Below are 20,877 nucleotides of genomic sequence, written 5' to 3' on the forward strand. Positions count from 1 at the left end.
AATCATGGAGAGGATCAAGCCGGTCTCCTTCCGTTTAAAATTGCCCCCCTCCTTCCTCATCCACGATGTGTTTCATTCCTCCCTACCCAGTATTGACACTCGAGGAACAGGAGTTCGAGGTGGCCAGGTTGCTGGACAGTAGAAAGGTTCAGGGGTCTATCTAGTACCTGGTCCATTGGAAAGTTTATGGTCCAGAGGTGAGGACTTGTGTCCCAGTCCGAGATATCCACGCTCGGCCCCTAAAAAAAACTTTCATAAAAAGTTTCTGAATAAACCTGGTTCGGGGGTTGAGGGTCCAGTGGCCCCTCGTAAAAGGGGGGGGTACTGTCATGTACTCTCTGCCTCCGGCTCCCTTGGTCTCCAGGACATCGAGAGTTACTCGCTCGGGCATCGCCTGGCCTGGCAGACAGATGCAGTCTGCAGCCAATAGTAGCACAGGAGCATCAGGCCAATCAAAGCCTGGCTGATGTTCCTGAGCTCCCGCCCTCTCCTTATTTAGTTCAGCCTGGGATAGTAGACCTTTGTCTGGTATTAGAGTTACCTTGCCTTGTGCTTTCCCTTGTTTCAGACTCCCCTGTGTGACTTGCATTTGGACTCCTTGTGACCTGACCCCGGCTGGACTCCTGACTTTTCTTTGCCTTCTGACTTTTGTTTGTTCCACTCTCTCCCGGTTTGACCCTGCCTGCCTGACTCCGTCTTTTGCGCCCCGACTTGTCCGCGGGGCAATTGCCCTGCCTCTCCGTCCGTGTACTTCCCAGGTGACCCTTTGTTATTTCGTGCTGTCTCTGTCTTATCCGTTTGTCAGTTTCACTTGTACCAGAATAGGGAACGCCGCCCAGTTGTGCGCCGTCGTTTAGGTCGGGTCGTACAAGTAGATAGGGACAGAGGTTTGGGAAGAACAGGGATCTCACTGTTCACTGTGTATTTGTTCATGACAAAAATATTACATTTTTTCCTATTTTCTGTTGTCTAAAACTTGGGAGCTTCTTATAGTCAAGTGCGTCTTATAGTCTGAAAAATACGGTAAGTAACATAAATAGGTACATATATACCAACCACAGTCTAGTGGGCTGTGGTTGGTATATATATTCCTTACCTTGTTCTCATGCTATATTAGCCGTAGTTCTGATATGTACTTGTGTTAGCTATGCAATTGTCATGCAGCTGTATACCTGTTATCAGTGGGGGTGTTAAGCATTCGAACCTATGGGAAAAAGTTTTATTTTCCTAAATACCTGTTTGTTACTTATATATTACCTCAATCCTAACACCTTTTCTTAGGACCTTCTCCTCCCATTTTTATTGAATTTTGTGACAATCGCCGCACTCAGGTCACGTTACAGGGGTGAATTACTCTATTGAGTTTATTCATTTCCCAAATAAATCTACGCCTACCTACTCTGCTCACATATGTTTCCAACACCCCAATATTATATAACGCAGTATGCTACCACCACCTATACTTATCTAGGCAATAGGGGCCTACGTCTCTATATTCCCTAAACACCGGTTAAAATAACACAGGTTATCTTAATGTAACATAATACTCTAAATGAACACCGGTAACGTTCTTCACCTTCGGAACATTAAGTTCGGTAAGATGACAAGGAAGAGACTTCTTAATATTTCAAATTTAATACGCAATAGTGCAGTGCAATACAAAAAATAGTTGTCAGGTTAAAAGATGAAAAAAATATACATACAGATTCAATGCATTCATTTTATAAAAATAAAAGGGATAAAAGAAACAGACCAAAACCTTACTGATGTACAGCAGTGATATCCTGACTGTGGGGACAGCTGAAAATATGGGCAGTCGCTCCAACCGAGATCTGGATCCCCAACGACTGACCCTCTCTCTTCCTGGCATTTTAAACCCATGTTTTACCTCCAGTTTACTGGCTGGTGATGTCACCGAGAGGAGGCTGTTCATATGATAATGAATCGTACTCCTCCCATTACACATTTCTATTGCGAAACCCAAAAATGGTCATATATTATTGCAGGAATCCCCTAGAAATATAATATTACCTGCATTCACCTGTGCATACATTAGCCAACCAGGGAATATCAAACACCACTGGGATAGGCCCATGTTTTTATCCAATAGCCAATTCTGTGTAATTCCTCTGGGTTTCTGGCTATGAAATTAAAATATATACAAGGGCTATTTTCCCTTATCATAACTACCTATATGGGTCACTCCAAATATCAATTATGATGGGGCTTTCCTTGATGAATCATATTTCCTTTAAACTCCCCACACACATCAATGACCTTGTTGCTAGTTCCCCGGTTGTCCTACCTTGGACCACTGTTGATAGATACTAACCACTGAATACCAGGAACACACCACAAGTCCTACCATTTTGGAGATGCTTTAATCCAGTCGTCTAGACATCACATTGTAGAATTCCCTAAAAGGCAGGAGAGTCATTGTTCCAGGGCGGGCCAGGGCACTTTGTTTTGGTTAGTAGGGAGCTCTTAAATGCCCTCTGCCCCCTACCACTTTCAACTGTATCCGCATATATCAGAACGTGCCCTTTAGGCTTTGATTCAATAAACATTGAACTAAAGATATTGGGATAAGTCTCTGATATACTAGTCCTTCTCAAATAATTAGAATATCATCAAAAAGTGAATTTATTTCAGTAATTCAATTCAAAACGGGAAACTCCCATATTATATATATTCATTACACACAGCATGATCTATTTCCAGCGTTTTTAATTTTAATGTTGATGATTATGGCTAACCGTTAATGAAAACCCAAAATTTAGCCTCAGAAAATTTTAATATAGGGTAGAAGTCCAAGATTGTAGACTCCTGGTGTGACACTCTAATCAGCTAATCAACACAAAACACCTGCAAAGGTTTCCTAAGCCTTTACAAAGACTGGTCTGTTGCTCAAAGTCCTCTTTGGACCACAAAGTACATTTTGCATTTCATTGGGAAATCAAGGTCCCAGAGTCTGGAGGAAGAGTGGAGAGGCATCAATCCAAGTTGCTTGTGGTCCAGTGTGAAGTTTCCACAGTCAGTGATGGTTTGGGGAGCCATGTCATCTGCTGGTGTTGATCGACTGTGTTATATCAAGTCCAGAGTCAACGCAGCGTCTATTAGGAAGTTTTAGAGCACTTCGTGCTTCCCTCTGCTGACAAGCTTTATGGAGATGCTGATTTCATTTTTCAGCAGGACTTGGCACCTGCCCACACTGCCAAATGTACCAATACCTGGTTTAATAACCACAGTATCCTTGCGCTTGATTGGCCAGCAAACTCGCGTGACCTAAACCCCATAGGGAATCTATGGGGTATTGGCCAGAGGAAGATGTGAGACGCCAGACCCAACAATGCAGACGAGCTGAAGGCCGCTATCAAAGCAACCTGGGCTTCCATAACACCTCAGCAGTGCCACAAGCTGATCGCCTCCATGCCACGCCGCATTGATGCAGTAATTCACGCAAAAAGAGCTCCGACCAAGTATTGAGTGCATATACTGTACATACTTTTCAGTGGGCCAACATTTTGGTATTTAAAAATCATTTTTGAAATTGGGCTTATTTAATATTCCAGTTTTCTGAGGGAGTAAATTTTGGGTTTTCATTAAAAGAAAAAAATGCTGGAAATAGATCACACTGTGTGAAATGAATCTATATAATATATGAGTTTTATATTGAATTACTGAAATAAATTAACTTTTTGATGATATTCTAATTCATTGAGAAGGACTAGTATAGACAGATCTACAGTAGGTCATGTATTCAGTCACTGTGTGTTTCCTACAGATAGATTCAGTAGGAGAAATCCACCAGGGAGATGTCCCAGTGCTCTGTATTCCCAGGACTGTCCAGAGGAACATCACAATGTCCCAGAGAATCATCAGGTAGATGGCGCTAAAGTCTCAGCAAAATATAAACATAGGGTAATTGAATCCAAGTTTTATTTTACTTTTTTTCCTTGTCTGTTTAGGGAGAAAATCTGATTGATATTAAGGTTGAAGTTATAGAAGAAGCAGAAGAGGAGACAGATTTAAGGGCTGATCAGCAGTGTAAGGAGTGGAAGGCTTTCATTAGTTGTAAAAGGAAAAACCTGTTTTAAGAGTCACCTGGATACTACTCATCATCACTTGTAAACAATCTATTCATTCACTGTGTCTTTCCTATAGATGGATCCAGTAGGAGAAATCCACCAAAGAGATGTCCCAGTGCTCTGTATTCCCAGGACTGTCCAACGGAAAATCACAATGTCCCAGAGAATCATCAGGTAGATGAAGCTGAGCCCTATACCAAATCTACTCTGATCAAAAAAATTAAGGGAACACTTGAATCTTTCGTTCATCAAGATTCGAAGCGTGATTTAAGTTTAAAATCTTTACTGTTCTAAATTGTGTAATTCGTTGAGATCAAAATGACATATAACAATCAATGGAAACCAAAATCATCAACATATTGGGGGCTGGATTCCAAATCATACCAAAAATCAAAGTAAAAAATGTAAATCCTAGACTGATCCAATTTGCATGAGTTTTTATTATGGCAGCTCTTAATGTGACTCAGTAGTGTGTATGGCTTCCCACCTACCTGTATGCACACACGACAACGTCTGGGCATGCTCCTGATGTCACGGCTGGATCAGGGTATCAGTGAGCTCTTGGACAGTCTGCGGCGCTACTAGGGCAGCGTCTGATACGCTAATTCATAATGTCCCAGAGGTTCTCAATTGGATTCAGGTATGGGGAATGTGAGGGCCAGTCAATGATATCAATGCCTTTGTCATCCCTGAACTGCCTACACACTTGGGTCACATGTGGCTGGGCATTGTCCTGCACCAGTATGAGCACAGGGCCCACTGCACCAATATAAGGTCTGATGATTGCTCTGAAGATATAATTCCCGTGACCTTAACGCAGTAAAGGTACCGTTGGCTATCATGTAAAGTTTTGTGCAACCCTCGAAGGATATGCCTCCCTAGACCATCACTGACCCACCACCAGTGCGGTCATGCTGGATCATGTTGCATAACGTTCACCACAGCATCTCCAGACTCTTTCACGCCAGTCACATGTGCTCGGCGTGAACCTGCTCTCATCTGTAAAGAGATCGAGGTGCCAATGGCTTCCCTGCCAATTCTGGTGTTTTGTGGCAAATGCCAATCGAGCTTCGCTGTGCTGGTCTACGAGGACAGGTCCCACTACGGGATGTCAGGCCCTCATGCCACCTTCTCGGAGTCTGTTTCTGACAGTTTAGTCAGAACCATACACCAGTAGCCATCTGGAGGTCATTTTGTAGGGCTCTGGCAGTGCTTCTCCTGTTCCTTTTTGTACAAAATAGCAGATACTGGTCCTGCTGATAGATTGATGCCCTTCTACAGCACTGTCTGGCTCTCCTTGTGTAATGGCCGGTGTCCTCGTTTCTGCTCCATGCTCTTGAGACTGTGCTGGAAGACATCACAAACCACCCTGTGACGGCTCGCATCGATGTGCCATCCTGGAGGAGCTGAACTACCTGTGCAACCTGAATGGGTTGCAGGTACCTCCTCATGCTACCGATAGTGACAAGAACACTAGGGAAATGGATAACTGTAGAATAATCAGTCAGAAAGGATAAGGATAGAGAAATATTCTGTGGCCACCACCTGCATACCCTTTCCCTTTTTAGGGGTTGTCTTGCTGATGCCTCCAGTGCACCTGTTGACCATTTCATTTGCACAAAAGCAGGTGAATGGATGCACAGTCACTTATGCTTCCAAACTGGACAGATTGATATAATTGAAATTTCATTAACTTATAGATATACTTTGATGTTTAAGTGTTCCCTTAATTTTCTTCAGCAGTGTATATAGGGGTTGGGGATCTTTTTGGTCCTGCGGTCATAGATTTTGGTAGTTTCTTATGTTGATTTGTTAGATTCTTCGCAGTCTCTGCTGTGTTGTACTGAATTGTTACATATGTGAAATCAGGGGGAAGATCTGACTATTATTAAAGTGGAGGATGAAGACGAAGAGCGGGTGAGGGGCGATCAACTGTGTAAGAGTGAAGCGGAGGAGGAAATTCCAGGAGGTGTTACCACAGGTAAGTAATAATGAATTTAGAAAGTGAATTGAGAGGTTTGTTAAGGTTCCTCCTTAGTTCTACATTACAGTAACACGTCAGACATTGTGTTATACATAGTGCAGGACCTGAGGAGCTGTGACTGCACATAGAAGTTCTCTGCAAGGTGTTCAATGAATCCGGTCATGCACTAGGTGTAACAAGAGTTTTTTGGGGGCACCAGTTGCAATTAACAGCTGCACTAAGGCTGGGGCTAAAAAATAGACTTTTTATTGTAGTGCGCGATAAATCGCTGCCCCTGGGAATTTATTGTGTAACTTGAAAATCTCTTAAAAGCTTCTGACAAGTGTGTGGCTCTGAAATCTCAGCATGTAGTAATTTAGAAATAAACGCTAGCAAATCGCTTGATAATCTTATCGCTTACTACAAAAGGTAAGTCTAGCTCCATCCTATTGGATGGGATCGGGAAGACTCAGTTTAACCACTAAAGCACCGCAATCAATGTTGATGGGGTCCCCAATGACACTTCCAGCCTTGACAGCATAAGTGTGGTTTCACACACATCGCGGTTTTGTTGTGGCGTTTTGGCAGCTTTTTTTTTAGGGGGTGGCAGTTTTTCCTTATGCTTTTCTTTCAGACATGAAAAACACCAGAAAAAAAACCTATTACAAATGTATGAATGAAAAAAACGCCAGGAAGATACAATTGAGAATAAGCCTAAAATTGATAGTGTTGTTTTTTTTTACAAGCACCAAAAAAAAAAAAAAAACACAAAAAACAAACTGTGAAGGAGCCATTCTTGTGAATTCACAATGATTTGTTGCAGAAATTTCTGTGACCGTTCCATTTATCTGAATGAGGCAGAAATCCATGCACAGAAACAACCGCATTCACATGTATGGAACTGAGTTCATGTAAGTCATTGGGCAGGAAAGGGTTAAGCATCATTTTGGGCGTCAATACAAATAAAAACCACATACATTTTGTTGATTTTACTTTGTAATTTATTTGGTTGAATCATTCCAATTCCCCGAATAATAACAGCTGAGAAGAAAGGTCCTCATTATAGTTCTATATTTAATATGAGGCTGGAACAAGTATTGAGGAACCATTAGAAAACACACAAGGTCCCCATGACAACTCTGCACAGAAGTCACAGGGGGAAATGTTCTCTTCAGGATATTTCTGTAGTACAACTTTAGGCTGCAATATCAAACAATCAGAAATCCGCTATAATCTACTGTACACCCTTTAGCTCTTCTAGAACATGTCTTCTGGTCGATCTCCTTTAAGGGTCTTTAAGAATGTTTTATGGTGGCGATAGAGATGGTTTCTGGTTTTTTTCTTCCAGATCTATTATTAGAGTTATCGTATTTCACTTTTATTTATTGCACATACAAAGGCATTTCAGTAATGATCACCTGCAGTCAGGGGCCACTTCACTAGTACCACCTTTTTAGTTCTTGATAAGAGTCTCTTTTTCCCTTAGAACAGCCTCAATTCTTAGTGGAATGATATAACAATGTACTGCAAACCTTTATCACAGATTCTGATTGATAACCTGACTCGGTCTATCCCACTACATCCTAAAGATGTTCTAAAAGATTGAGATCTGCTAACTATGCAGGCATTATGCACGTCAGACCTCATTGTCCTGACCATGAATTCAGCCTGAGATGTGTGCTTTGTCTCATTGCACATTATCTTGATAAATGGTAGACTGCGGCCATGATTTTACATGATATAGTTACATCACATGTCCTGTGAGGCAGGGCTTGAGTTGAATGATATGCACGCTCCTTCCCTTCAGCTACTGTTTGAGACTCTTTCTCTTCATAGGCTGAAGGGCAGGAGGAGCGTTCATATCATTGGGCTCAAACCATTTATTGCTATCATGTAAAGTCTCCTAAACTACTGCACATTACTGACTAAGTAACATACCACTTGATTCAGAGTGTCTCACTTTATGCTGCCTTCAGACAGCGCAACATAAATATCTGACAGATCCGCTTTAAGTTTTAGTATTATAGTGATGCCCAATTGGTAGTGAAGTGTTAAATGTGTGGGCAGAGGACATGTCCGAGTGCCAGACATGGTTGTGCTTCTCAAATATTTGAGTTTCATCAAGTCAAGTAATTTATGTAATAAAGTGGTGACTGGGTGTAGACCAAAACTGTAGTAAGGCTGGAATCACACATGTCGTTTTTGTGTCATCGCTTGGTGTGTTTTTTTTTAGAGCAGGGGTGGATTCATAAGGAATGGCTTATACTTTTCCTTCCTGCTGGATCCACTTCTGGTTTTAGCTTAAAATAACTGCATGTGTGTTTCCATCCTAATAGAAATGTTTATAAATTTGTCTACTTTGTGGTTTGAAAAAAAAAATTTAAACTACGAAATCTATTTTTACTTTTAATAGAAAATTCCAGTAAGAACTCAGAGGGAAACTTCATGTTCTCGCTAAATTATAAAGTAGAAGATGAAGATATCATGCAGCAGTCTTCAGGAGAAAACTCCATCACCCTAAATGTACATCCAGGACTTACCATTACAGATCTATCATACAATTCCCCTAATCATGAGGAATCTTATCCTGATCCATCACATATTGTTACCACAAGTACAGCTTATAAAGGGGGTAAAAGTTTTCAATGTTGTAAACCATTTACTAAAGGATCAGATCGTTTTACACGCAGACGAAGTTACAGAGGAAAGTTTCCATACCCCTGTTCAGAGTGTGGGAAGTGCTTTACAGTCAAATCAAGTCTAGTTATACATGAGAGAATTCACACTGGAGAGAAACCATATTCATGTTCAGAATGTGGGAAGTGCTTTACGGGAAAATCAAACCTTGTTATACATCAGAGAATTCACACAGGAGAGAAACCATATTCATGTTCAGAATGTGGGAAATGTTTTACAAATAAATCCCATCTTGTTAAACATCAGAGAAGTCACACAGGAGAGAAGCCATATTCATGTTCAGAATGTGGGAAGTGCTTTACAGGAAAATTAAACCTTGTTTCACATCTGAGAATTCACACAGGAGAGAAACCATTTTCATGTTCAGAATGTGGGAAATGTTTTACAAATAAATCCCATCTTGTTAAACATCATAGAAGTCACACTGGAGAGAAGCCATATTCATGTTCAGAGTGTGGGACATGTTTTACAGATAAATCAAGTCTTGTTAAACATCAGAGAAGTCACACAGGAGAGAAGCCATATTCATGTTCAGTGTGTGGGAAATGTTTTACAGATAAATCAAGTCTTGTTTGCCACGAGCGAATTCACACAGGGGAGAAGCCATATTCATGTTCAGAATGTGGGAAATGTTTTACAAATAAATCACATCTTGATAAACATCAGAGAATTCACACAGGAGAGAAGCCATATTCTTGTTCAGAATGTGGGAAATGCTTTACACAAAAATCAAGTCTTGTTATACATAAGAGAATTCACACAAGGAGCAGCTTTTGTAATGCTCAGACTGTGGGAAATGTTTTATTACTAAAGGCAAACAATGGGATCATCAGATAAATCGCCCACAAAGAAAGGCATTTTGATATTCTATATGTAAAAAATGTTTTGTAAGGAAATTACATTTTTAAACTCACCAGAGGATTCATACAGTGTAGAAACCATATTCTCATTTGGAATGTTGGAAATGCTATATTAAAAAAAAAATCTTAATACATCTGTTTTTCACAGACATTAAATAGGCAATAAGCGTGTTCATTAGTTTTTTTTTAAGTGGAATTAGCCTGGATCTGCCAAACACCCAAATTATATTTTACCTGAGGTCTCCTGTGACCGGGATCTATAGAGGAAAAGTATTGTGGACATTAGGAAGTTAAGAATACCTTGTTTACTGTGAGAGCAGAGAAGCTGAAATGTCACCTTGTTTTTTAACATATATGCTCATCTTAATTCAAACGGTATAAAAATATGTTGGTGATGTAATTCAACTATAAACACTAATTAATTTTGCAATAATATATTAATAGAAAAATTCACAGACTTTTTCTCCACTGAAGGAAATGTCATAAGTATATTTATCACTACCTTAAAGACCTAAAATTAGATTCAAGTTGTTCAGATTTGGTACAAATGTTTAGAAGATTTGTTAGGGTGGATTCACAAGCGGCAGATTCATAGCAGAAACTTCTGCAACTGAAAATTGTTCCATATATTTGAGTGGCGTTGTTTCTGCAGCATGCACATAGATTCAGCAAGCTCCATGCAGATGAAGGGAACAGTCCCAGACATTTCGGTAATAAATCTGCTGTGTGTGAGACTATCCTTAGACTGGACACACAAATGTAGTTGTTCTATTTTCAGTGTTCTTTTTATTGAATAAGTTGTAGACTTACAATATAACAACAAGAGAGCAGCATCAATCCTAGTTGGTCTTTCATCAAGTACAGAGTCTGTATAGTATTGCAAAAATAAACTGCATACAAAATAAATTGTTACATTGGGGGACACAGTCCGTGGGTGCATGCCCCATATACCGGCAGCCGCGACCGCAGCAATCTGAAACTTCGCTGGTGTCTACTTCCCCAGAGATGCTGGCATGCACTACTCTCTCTCCTCCGGCCAGTTTCCGTAGGGTGCACGTGCTCGTCCCCGGTCTTAAAGGTCCAGCGCGCACACCAGGAATATCACCCCAAAGCACATCCGAGACTTTAAAAATAACTTGCCCACTTCCTCATTACCTGAGCAATGTTGTGTCTAACGCTTGCTTCTGTTGCCTCCTCGACTACCTCTCAAGATGCTGCTTCACCTACTCCACTAACCACCATCACTCCAGTCATTTCTGGGGCCGGCATTTCATTGCCACTTCTACCTCGTTACGATGGAGATGAAAGAAACTGTCGAGGCTGCCTCAACCAGTGCAAGATCCACTTCCAGCTGCATGCACATCTATTCCCTTCTGATCTGACCAAGGTTGCCTTTATTCTCTCCCTTCTCTCTGGTAAAGTTCTGGCATGGGCGAACTCTATCTGGGACCGTGAGGAAACCAGAGTATTCCAAACTGCAGCGGTTCTTAGAGACTTTCCGAAGAACTAGGACGTACGTCTTCTGCTGATTCAAGGCTGATGCCAAGGCGAGAAGGTGGTAAGGGAGTACACCATACTATTCTGCACCATGGCAGCTGAACGACTCTCCTGGAACAAAGAGGCCTTGGTGGCTCCGCTAACCTATGCTTGTACTGTGGCCACAAGGGTCATTTTGTGCTTCAATGTCCCCAGAAACAGTGAAACCTTAGCACTTAGGGTTTATCGGAGAGACTACCCAGGTGGACCAACGCCTTCTGCAGAATTCTCTCCCAAATTATGGATTCCTGTGACAATCTCCTCTGGTGAAGAATCGCACACTGTTTCCGCTTATGTGGATTCTGGAGCGGCTGCGAACTTTATCCATCAGGCCTTAGTAGACAGTCTCCATTTGCCCACGACTCCTCTGGAGAAACCTCTAGCAGTTGCTTCTGTGAATGATAAACCTCTGCCAGATCCAATTCTTGCCATCACAGAACCTTTGAAGTTGCAAGTGGGTGTTCTACACTCTGAACAAATTGCCTTTTATGTTCTTCCTAAGGCTATTAACCAAATCCTGCTGGGACTACCATGGCTTAACCAACACGCTCCTGTCCTCGACCGGGATTCCCACTGGAGAACCTCTCTGAAATTCCAATGTCTACACCGCTGCCTGGTTAAGGTTCGACTCTGTCCACTCCCCGATACCTCAGTTACCCTCTGGTATGCCTCTACAGTATGCCTGTTATGTGGATATCTTCAGCAAGAAGGAAGCTGAGATTCTGCCTCCCCATTGTCCCCTATGACTGTACGATTGAATTGCTCCCGAAGCTTCACGTCTTTGTGGACGGGTTTATCCGCTCTCCTTGCCTGAGACCCAGGCCATGAAAACCAGGTATACATCAAGGAGAACCTCGAGAGGGGATTTATCATGAAATCTATTTCTCCAGTCGGAGCCGGATCCTTTTTTTGGAAAATTAAATATGGTTCTCTTCGGCCTTGTATCGATTATTGTGGTTTGAAACAAATCACTGTCGAGAACAATTACCCCCTTACCGCTGATCTCACAGTTCTTCGACAGAATACATGGAGCCAAGTATTGCAGAGTTGGCATTCGTAAAGATTTTCACAAAGCTGGATCTACGCGGGGCTTATAACTTGATCCGTATCCGCAAAGGCGACGAATGGAAAACCGCATTCAACACCAGAGACGGTCACTACAAATATCTTGTGATGCCTTTTGGACTGTGTAACGCTCTAGCTGTGTTATTCGTGAACCACATATTCCGGGATTTACTATATGTCTGTGTGGTGGTATATCTGGATAATATCTTGATCTGCTCCCTAGATCTGACGACTCACCAGAAGCATGTTCGCCAAGTCCTGTCGCGATTAAGGGGGAGTAACCCCCATGCCAAACTAGAAAAGTGCCTATTCTAAAGTAATTCTTTGCCCTTTCTGGGCTATATAGTTTCCAATCATGGACTCCATTTTCTCCGGATCCATCTGAAGTCCGTCTTAGAGTTGCCACGTCCTCAAGGGCTCCGTGCCATACAAAGATTTCTTGGCTTCGCAATTTTCTATCGCCAGTTCATCCCAAACTTCCCTTCGCTTACCGCCCCTATCTTTGCTCTCACCAACAAAGGACGGGAATGCTAAAGTCTGGACCCCTTAAGCAGAGTCGGCATTCATAAACCTCAAGAGGGCCCTCACTTCTGCCTCCGTTCTTCACCATCCTGATGTTTCTCGGCAATTCTCGTTGGAGGTTGGCACTTGTTTGATTGATGCTGGAGCACTTCTCTTTCAAACTCAAAGGGTAAGGTGGTTTCCTGTGGCTTCTTCTCTGCTGCAGAAAGAAGCTACTCCTATAGGGACCATGAAAAAAGTCTTTAGAAAAGTGGAGGTATTTGCTAGATGGGGCTGCTCATCCTATTATCTACACTGATTTACAAAAATCTCACATTCGGTAGATTCAGATCATCAGGATTCCTGATGAGCTGATGATGTAGCAGGCTGTGAGCTGCGTGCCCTATGGAGAGAAACAGGTGTGATCTTCATACCCTGTGCTGTTCTCTGAGTATGCTTTGTGCGTCTCTGGAATGTTTCATAGTATCTGAGTGGCCAGAAAAAACTGCTATGCTCGCTGCGCTCCTGCTATCAACCCCCCTGTTACTTGGAGGAGACTGGGAAGGGAGTAAACGGCATGTGAAGACTGGAAAGCCTGTGTCTAACCCCCAGCTGTTAGCAACAACATTCAGCAGCGTTTCTGATCAGATATCAGATGAGTCCTTTTGCTACGCTTCCTCAAGGTGAACTATCCTGCTGGAGAAGGGGAAGCTTGGGGACAGGCTGTCAGCCGTTGTAATAGCTACAGGAGCACAGCTTTGCTAGGTCGGTGAGCTTAGCACAGAAGATTGACAATCTATTCTATAAAGTAGCTGGACATAGCTGTACTATGAGGCCGACACCCGTGCTGCAATACAGTGTTGCTGTAGGAGGAGAAGCTTGGGGACAGGCTGTCAGCCGTTGTAATAGCGTTGATAACCCTGAACAGCTACAGGAACCTTGACCCTACGCTTTGCCTGGCATTTTAAACCCAATTTTTCCCTCAAGTCCACTGGCTGGTGGTGTCACTGAGAGGAGGCTGTTCATATGATAATGAAGCGTACTCCTCCCATTACACACTTCTATTTCTATTCAGATGCCCTAAAATGGTCATGTTTTTTTGCACGGATCTTCTAGAAATATAATAATACCTCCATTTACCTGTGCATACATTTACCAACCAGGGCATATCAAACACCACTGTACTAGGCCCATGTTTTTAGCCAGTTCCATGTAGTTTTTCTGGGTGTGAGGTTGTGAACTTAAAATATATCCAAAGGCTATTTTCCCTGATCATAACTACCTATATTGGTCACTCCAAATATCAATTATGATGGGCTTTGCCTTGATGAATCCTATTTCCTTTAAACTTAGGCCATTTCACACCTTTCCCCAGGTCAGCATGGCAGACACACAAGTAGCCATTTGCATACCTTTTGATCACTGGTCAGAATGTGTGGGTAATTACTCCCTAACACTTCTTCACCTTGGTGAGGAAAGGGCTAATTAAACATTTGCCTGAGAGTGGACATCCTTTGATGGTCAAAGATTGCATTTCTTAAGGAAAAACAAATGCTTTTTCTGGTCCAGAAGGGGTTATCAACTGACCACTTAATAACCACATTTTTATGATTTTACCTAGAACACCACAAATTTGTATAATTTGTATTGTATTTGTACAATAAAGCAAGTCCCTTACTATTTACATATATAGTTTTGTCCTGAGTATTTATTGGTTGTACATATTTTGTCACATGGACACCAATATAATTTACACCAGTATGCCTGTTTTTTATAGGTTGTCTCTATCTTTCTATCATAGCCAGAATTACGTTTTTCAGCAATCTTTCCTACAGTAGTTCTGGTATCAGACCAGACGGGCTGGCATTTGCTCCCCACACACATCAATGTCCTTGTTGCTGGTTCCCCGGTTGTCCTACCTTGGACAACTGTTGATGGATACTAACCACTGAATACCAGGAACACCCCACAAGTCCTACCGTTTTGGAGATGCTCTAGCCCAGTCGTCTAGACATCACATTGTAGAATTCCCTAAAAAAGCGGAGGTGTCATTGTTCCAGTGTGCACCAGGGCAGGGAGCTCTTAACCCCTTGGCGACATACGATGTACTATTACTGGGATGTCGCCAGCCGACACCTCACTCCAGCAGGCGGAATCAAAGTTCACTTTGATTCCGCACCTTCAAAACTTTAAATTGTTAGAATCGGGGAGCTCCCTCAAACACACCATCGTGTCCACCTGCGACGCGATCGGCCATTTACAATGGTTATGGCAGCCTGGGGGCCTAATAAAGGCCCCCAGGTCTGCCGTCTTTGTACTCTTTGAAGCTTTGCCTCTGGCAGGGCTTCAAAGGAGACAGTCCATATCACAAAATACTGCAATACATTAGTATTGCAGTATATCATGCTAGCCATCCAACGATCGCTGGTTCAAGTCTCCTAGGGGGACTAAAAAAAAAACGTACGTTTTTTTTAATGTTTCAAAAAATTAAAAGTAAAAAAAAACAAAACCTTTTCCCCTAAAGTAATGTTAACAAAAAATAAAAGTTGGTATCGCCGCATCCTCAAAAGTACGAACTATCACAATAAAGCGTTGTTTAACCCGCTCGGTGATCACCGTAAAAATAATGGTATTGGTAAAAACTACATCTCGCCTTGCAGAAATTAAGCCCTCACATCATTAAATTGATGGAAAAATAAAAAAGTTATGGCTCTCGGAACGTGGTGACACAAAACATTTTTTATTTTTTTAGCAAATAGTTTTGTTTTTTTAAAAGTGGTAAAACATAAAAGAAAACATACATTTGATATCGCCGTAATCGAATCAACCTGTAGAATAAGGTGCACATGTAGTTTTTACCACCTGATGAACGCCGTAAAAACAAACCCCCCCCCCCCCCCCAAAAAATCTTTTTTTTTATTCCCATTTCACTGCACAAATAATTTTTTGCAGCTTCCCAGTACATTATGCGGTACAATAAATGGTGCCATGGCAAAGTACAACGTGTCCCACAAAAAACTAGCCCTCATTCGGCTATGTCAACAAAAAAAAAAGAAGTTATGGCTTTTGGAAGGTGGGGAGGAAGAAAAAAATGAAATTGGTCGTGTCTCCAAGAAGTTAAATGCCCTCTGCCCCCTACCACTTTCAACTGTATCCGCATATCTCAGAACGTGCCCTTTATGCTTTGATTCAATAAACATTAAATTAAAGGTATTAGGAAAAGTGTCTGATATACTAGTACTTCTCAATAAATTTAGAATATCATCAAAAAGTGAATTTATTTCAGTACTTAAATTCAAAAAGTGAAACTCCTATATTATATAGATTCATTACACACAGAGTGATATATTTCCAGCATTTTTTGTCTTTTAATGTTCATGATTATGGTAACAGTTAATGAAAACACAAAATTTAGTATCTCCGAAAATTAGAATATTGGGTAAAAGTTGAAGATGGTAGACTCCTGGTGTCACACTCTAATCAGCGAATTAACACAAAACACCTGCAAAAGTTTTCTAAGCCTCTAAAAGGAATGGTTTGTTGCTCAGTGGTCCAAAGTCCTGTTTTCAGATGAAAGGCAATTTTGCATATCATTGGGAAATCAAGGTCCCAGGGTGAAGTTGCTTGTGGTCCAGTGTGAAGTTTCCACAGTCAGTGATGGTTTGGGGAGCCATGTCATCTGCTGGTGTTGGTCCACTGTGTTATATGAAGTCCAGAGTCAATGCAGACTTCTACCAGGACCTTTTCGAGCACTTCTTGCTTCCCTCTGCTGACAAGCTTTATGGAGATGTTGATTTCATTTTCCAGCAGGACTTGGCACCTGCCCACACTGCCAAATGTACCAATACCTGGTTTAATAACCACAGTATCACTGAGCTTGATTGGCCAGCAAACTCACCTGACCTAAACCCCATAGAGAATCTATGGGGTATTGTCAAGATGAAGAAGAGAGACACCAGACCCAACAATGCAGATGAGCTGAAGGCCGCTATCAAAGCAACCTGGGCCTGCATAAAACCTCAGCAGTGCCACAGGCTGATCGCCTCTATGCCACGCCACATTGATGCAGTAATTCACGCAAAAGGAGCCCTGGCCAAGTATTGAGGGTATATACTGTACATACTTTTCAGTAGGCCAACATTTTGGTATTAAAAATCATTTTTGTAATTGGGCTTATTTGATATTTCACCAGCAGAAAAAAATGGGACATAGATACAGTGAAGGAAATAAGTGTTTGATCCCTTGCTGATTTTGTAAGTTTGCCCACTGTCAAAGACATGAACAGTCTAGAATTTTTAGGCTAGGTTAATTTTACAAGTGAGAGATAGATTATATTTAAAAAAAAAACAGAAAATCACATTGTCACAATTATATATATTTATTTGCATTGTGCACAGAGAAATAAGTATTTGATCCCTTTGGCAAACAAGACTTAATACTTGGTGGCAAAACCCTTATTGGCAAGCACAGCAGTCAGACGTTTTCTGTAGTTGATGATGAGGTTTGCACACATGTTAGATGGAATTTTGGCCCACTCCTCTTTGCAGATCATCTGTAAATCATTAAGATTTAGAGGCTGTCGCTTGGCAACTCGGATCTTCAGCTCCCTCCATAAGTTTTCGATGGGATTAAGGTCTGGAGACTGGCTAGGCCACTCCATGACCTTAATGTGCTTCTTTTTGAGCCACTCCTTTGTTGCCTTGGCTGTATGTTTCAGGTCATTGTCGTGCTGGAAGACCCAGCCAGGAGCCATTTTTAATGTCCTAGTGGAGGGAAGGAGGTTGTCACTCAGGATTTGACGGTACATGGCTCCATCCATTCTCCCATTGATGCAGTGAAGTAGTCCCGTGCCCTTAGCAGAGAAACACCCCCAAAACATAATGTTTCCACCTCCATACTTGACAGTGGGGACGGTGTTCTTTGGGTCATAGGCAGCATTTCTCTTCCTCCAAACACGGCGAGTTGAGTTAATGCCTAAGAGCTCAATTTTAGTCTCATCTGACCACATTCTCCCAATCACTCTCAGAATCCTCCAGATGTTCATTTGCAAACTTCAGACGGGCCTGTACATGTGCCTTCTTGAGCAGGGGACCTTGCGGGCACTGCAGGATTTTAATCCATTACGGCGTAATGTGTTACCAATGGTTTTCTTGGTGACTGTGGTCCCAACTGCCTTGAGATCATTAACAAGTTCCCCCTGTGTAGTTTTCGGCTGAGCTCTCAACTTCCTCAGGATCAAGGATACCCCACGAGGTGAGATTTTGCATGGAGCCCCAGATCGATGTCGATTGACAGTCATTTTGTATGTCTTCCATTTTCTTACTATTGCACCAACAGTTGTCTCCTTCGCACCCAGCGTCTTACTTATGGTTTTGTAGCCCATTCCAGCCTTGTGCAGGTCTATGATCTTGTCCCTGACATCCTTAGAAAGCTCTTTGGTCTTGCCCATGTTGTAGAGGTTAGAGTCAGATTGATTAATTGAGTCTGTGGACAGGAGTCTTTTAGACAGGTGACCATGTAAGACAGCTGTCTTTAATGCAGGCACCAAGTTGATTTGGAGCGTGTAACTGGTCTGGAGGAGGCTGAACTCTTAATGGTTGGTAGGGGATCAAATACTTAATTCTCTGTGCACAATGCAAATAAATATATATAATTTTGACTGTGATTTTCTGTTTTTTTTTTAAATATAATCGATCTCTCACTGGTAAAATTAACCTAGCCTAAAAATTCTAGACTGTTCATGTCTTTGACAGTGGGCAAACTTACAAAATCAGCAAGGGATCAAATACTTATTTCCTTCACTTTAACTTCAAAACCACAAAAAAGGCCATACTTACTATTATATTATTTCATATTTCAATTCACTTAGGGACTAAATTTTGGGTTTTCATTAACTGTTTAATAATCATCAACATTAAAAGAAAAAAAATGCTGGAAATAGATCACTCTGTGTGTAATGAATCTATATAATATGAGTTTCACTTTTTGAATTGAATTACTGAAATAAATTAACTTTTTGATGATATTCTAATTCATTGAGAAGGACTAGTATAGACAGATCTACAGTAGGTCATGTATTCAGTCACTGTGTGTTTCCTACAGATGGATCCAGTAGGAGAAATCCACCAGAGAAATGTCTCATTCATCTGTATACCCAGGACTGTCCAGAGGAAAATCACAATGTCCCAGAAAATAATCAGGTAGATGGCGCTAAAGTCTCAACAAAATATAAACATAGGGTAATTGAATCCAAGTTTTATTTGAAATTATTATTTTTTTGTCTGTTTAGGGAGAAAATCTGATTGATATTAAGGTTCAAGTTATAGAAGAAGCAGAAGAGGAGACGGATTTAAGGGCTGATCAGCAGTGTAAGGAGTGGGAGACTTTCATTAGTTGTAAAAGGAAAAACCTGTTTTGAGAGTCGCCTGCATACTACTCCCATCATCTCACCATCACATGTAAACAATCTATTCCTTCACTGTGTGTTTCCTACAGATGGATCCAGTAGGAAATGTCCAAGGGCTCTGTATTCCCAGGACTGTTCAGAGGAAAATCACTATGTCCCACAGAATTATCAGGTAGATGAAGCTGAGCCCTATACCAAATCTACTCCGATCAAAAAAATTAAGGAAAGACAAATCACACATCGGATCTCGATGTACGAAAGATTCAAGTTTAATATCTTTACTGATATAAACGGTGTAATTCATTGAGATCAAAATTACATATTAACAGTCAATAGAAACCAAAATCATCAACCTATTGGGGACTGGATTCCAAATTTACGCCAAAAATGAAAGTAAAACATTTAAATCAGACGCATCCAATTTGCAAGAATTTTTATCACGGCAGCTCTTAATGTGACTCAGTAGTGTGTATGGCCCCCAACATACCTGTATGCACAAACGACAACGTCAGGGCATGCTCCGGATGTCACGGCTGGATCAGGGCATCAGTGAGCTCCTGGACGGTCTGTGGCGCTACTAGGGCAGCGTCAGATCCGCTAATTCATAATGTCCCAGAGGTTCTCAATTGGATTCAGGTATGGAGAACGTGAGGGCCAGTCAATGGCATCAATGCCTTTGTCATCCCTGAACTGCCGACACACTCTGGTCACATGTGGCTGGGCATTGTCCTGCACCAGTATGAGCACAGGGCCCACTGCACTAATATAAGGTCTGACGATTTCTCTGAGGATATAATTCCCCTGACCTTACAGCAGTAAGGGTACCTTTGGCTATGTAAAGTTTTGTGCAACTCTCCAAGGATATGCCTCCCTAGATCATCACTGACCCACCACCACTGCGGTCATGCTGGATCATGTTGCAGGCAGCATAACATTCACCACGGCATCTCCAGACTCTTTCACACCAGTCACATGTGCTCGGTGTTAACCTGCTCTCATCTGTAAAGAGATCGAAGTGCCAATGGCTTCCCTGACAATTCTGGTGTTCTGTGGCAAATGCCAATCGAGATTCGCTGTGCAGGTCTGCATACACAGGTCCCACTACAGGATGTCAGGCCCTCATGCCACCTTCATGGAGCCTGTTTCTGACAGTTTGGTCAGAAACACACACCAGTAGCCATCTGGGGGTCATTTTGTAGGGCTCTGGCAGTGCTTCTCCTGTTCATTTTTGTACAAAAGAGCAGTTACTGGTCCTGCTGATTGATGCCCTTTTACAGCACTGTCTGGTTCTCCTTGTGTAATGGCCAGTGTCCTCGTTTTTGCTCCATGCTCTTGAGACTGTGCTGGAAGACATCACAAACCACCCTGTGACGGCTCACATCGATGTGCCATCCTGGAGGAGCTGAACTACCTGTGCAACCTGAAATGGTTGCAGGTACCGCCTTATGCTACCGATAGTGACAAGAACACTAGGGAAATGGAAAAAACTGTAGAATAATCAGTCCGGAAGGATAAGGAGAGAGAAATATTCTGTGGCCACCACCTGCATAACCTTTTGCCTTTTTAGGATTTGTCTTGCTGATTCCTCCAGTGCACCTGTTGACCCTTTCATTTGCACCAAAGCAGGTGAATGGATGCACAGTCACTTATGCTTCCAAACTGGACAGATTGAGATCACTGACATTTCATTGACTTGGGTATTATACTGTTATGTTTAAGTGTTACCTTAATGTTTTTTAAGCAGTGTATGTATATAGGGGT

General features: G+C 41.8%; 1 protein-coding gene across 2 annotated transcripts in view; it reads left to right on the top strand.

The window, feature by feature from the left end:
• Window positions 1-20,877, top strand: part of LOC142660751 (uncharacterized) — an 85,656-nt gene that overhangs the window by 61,474 nt on the left and 3,305 nt on the right. The window contains exons 5-11 of one of the 2 annotated variants that reach the window (XM_075837624.1): window positions 3,785-3,882; window positions 3,969-4,047; window positions 4,165-4,262; window positions 5,958-6,069; window positions 18,813-18,910; window positions 19,000-19,078; window positions 19,206-19,288. In XM_075837624.1, the coding sequence (XP_075693739.1) occupies window positions 3,785-3,882; window positions 3,969-4,047; window positions 4,165-4,262; window positions 5,958-6,069; window positions 18,813-18,910; window positions 19,000-19,078; window positions 19,206-19,288 (647 nt within the window). Of the gene's footprint in view, window positions 1-3,784; window positions 3,883-3,968; window positions 4,048-4,164; window positions 4,263-5,957; window positions 6,070-8,464; window positions 9,494-18,812; window positions 18,911-18,999; window positions 19,079-19,205; window positions 19,289-20,877 lie in introns of both variants that reach the window. The other variant, XM_075837714.1, reaches the window with a different exon arrangement.

Source organism: Rhinoderma darwinii, chromosome 1 (assembly GCF_050947455.1).
Source record: "Rhinoderma darwinii isolate aRhiDar2 chromosome 1, aRhiDar2.hap1, whole genome shotgun sequence".
In the NCBI taxonomy this organism is placed as follows: Eukaryota; Metazoa; Chordata; class Amphibia; order Anura; family Rhinodermatidae; genus Rhinoderma; species Rhinoderma darwinii.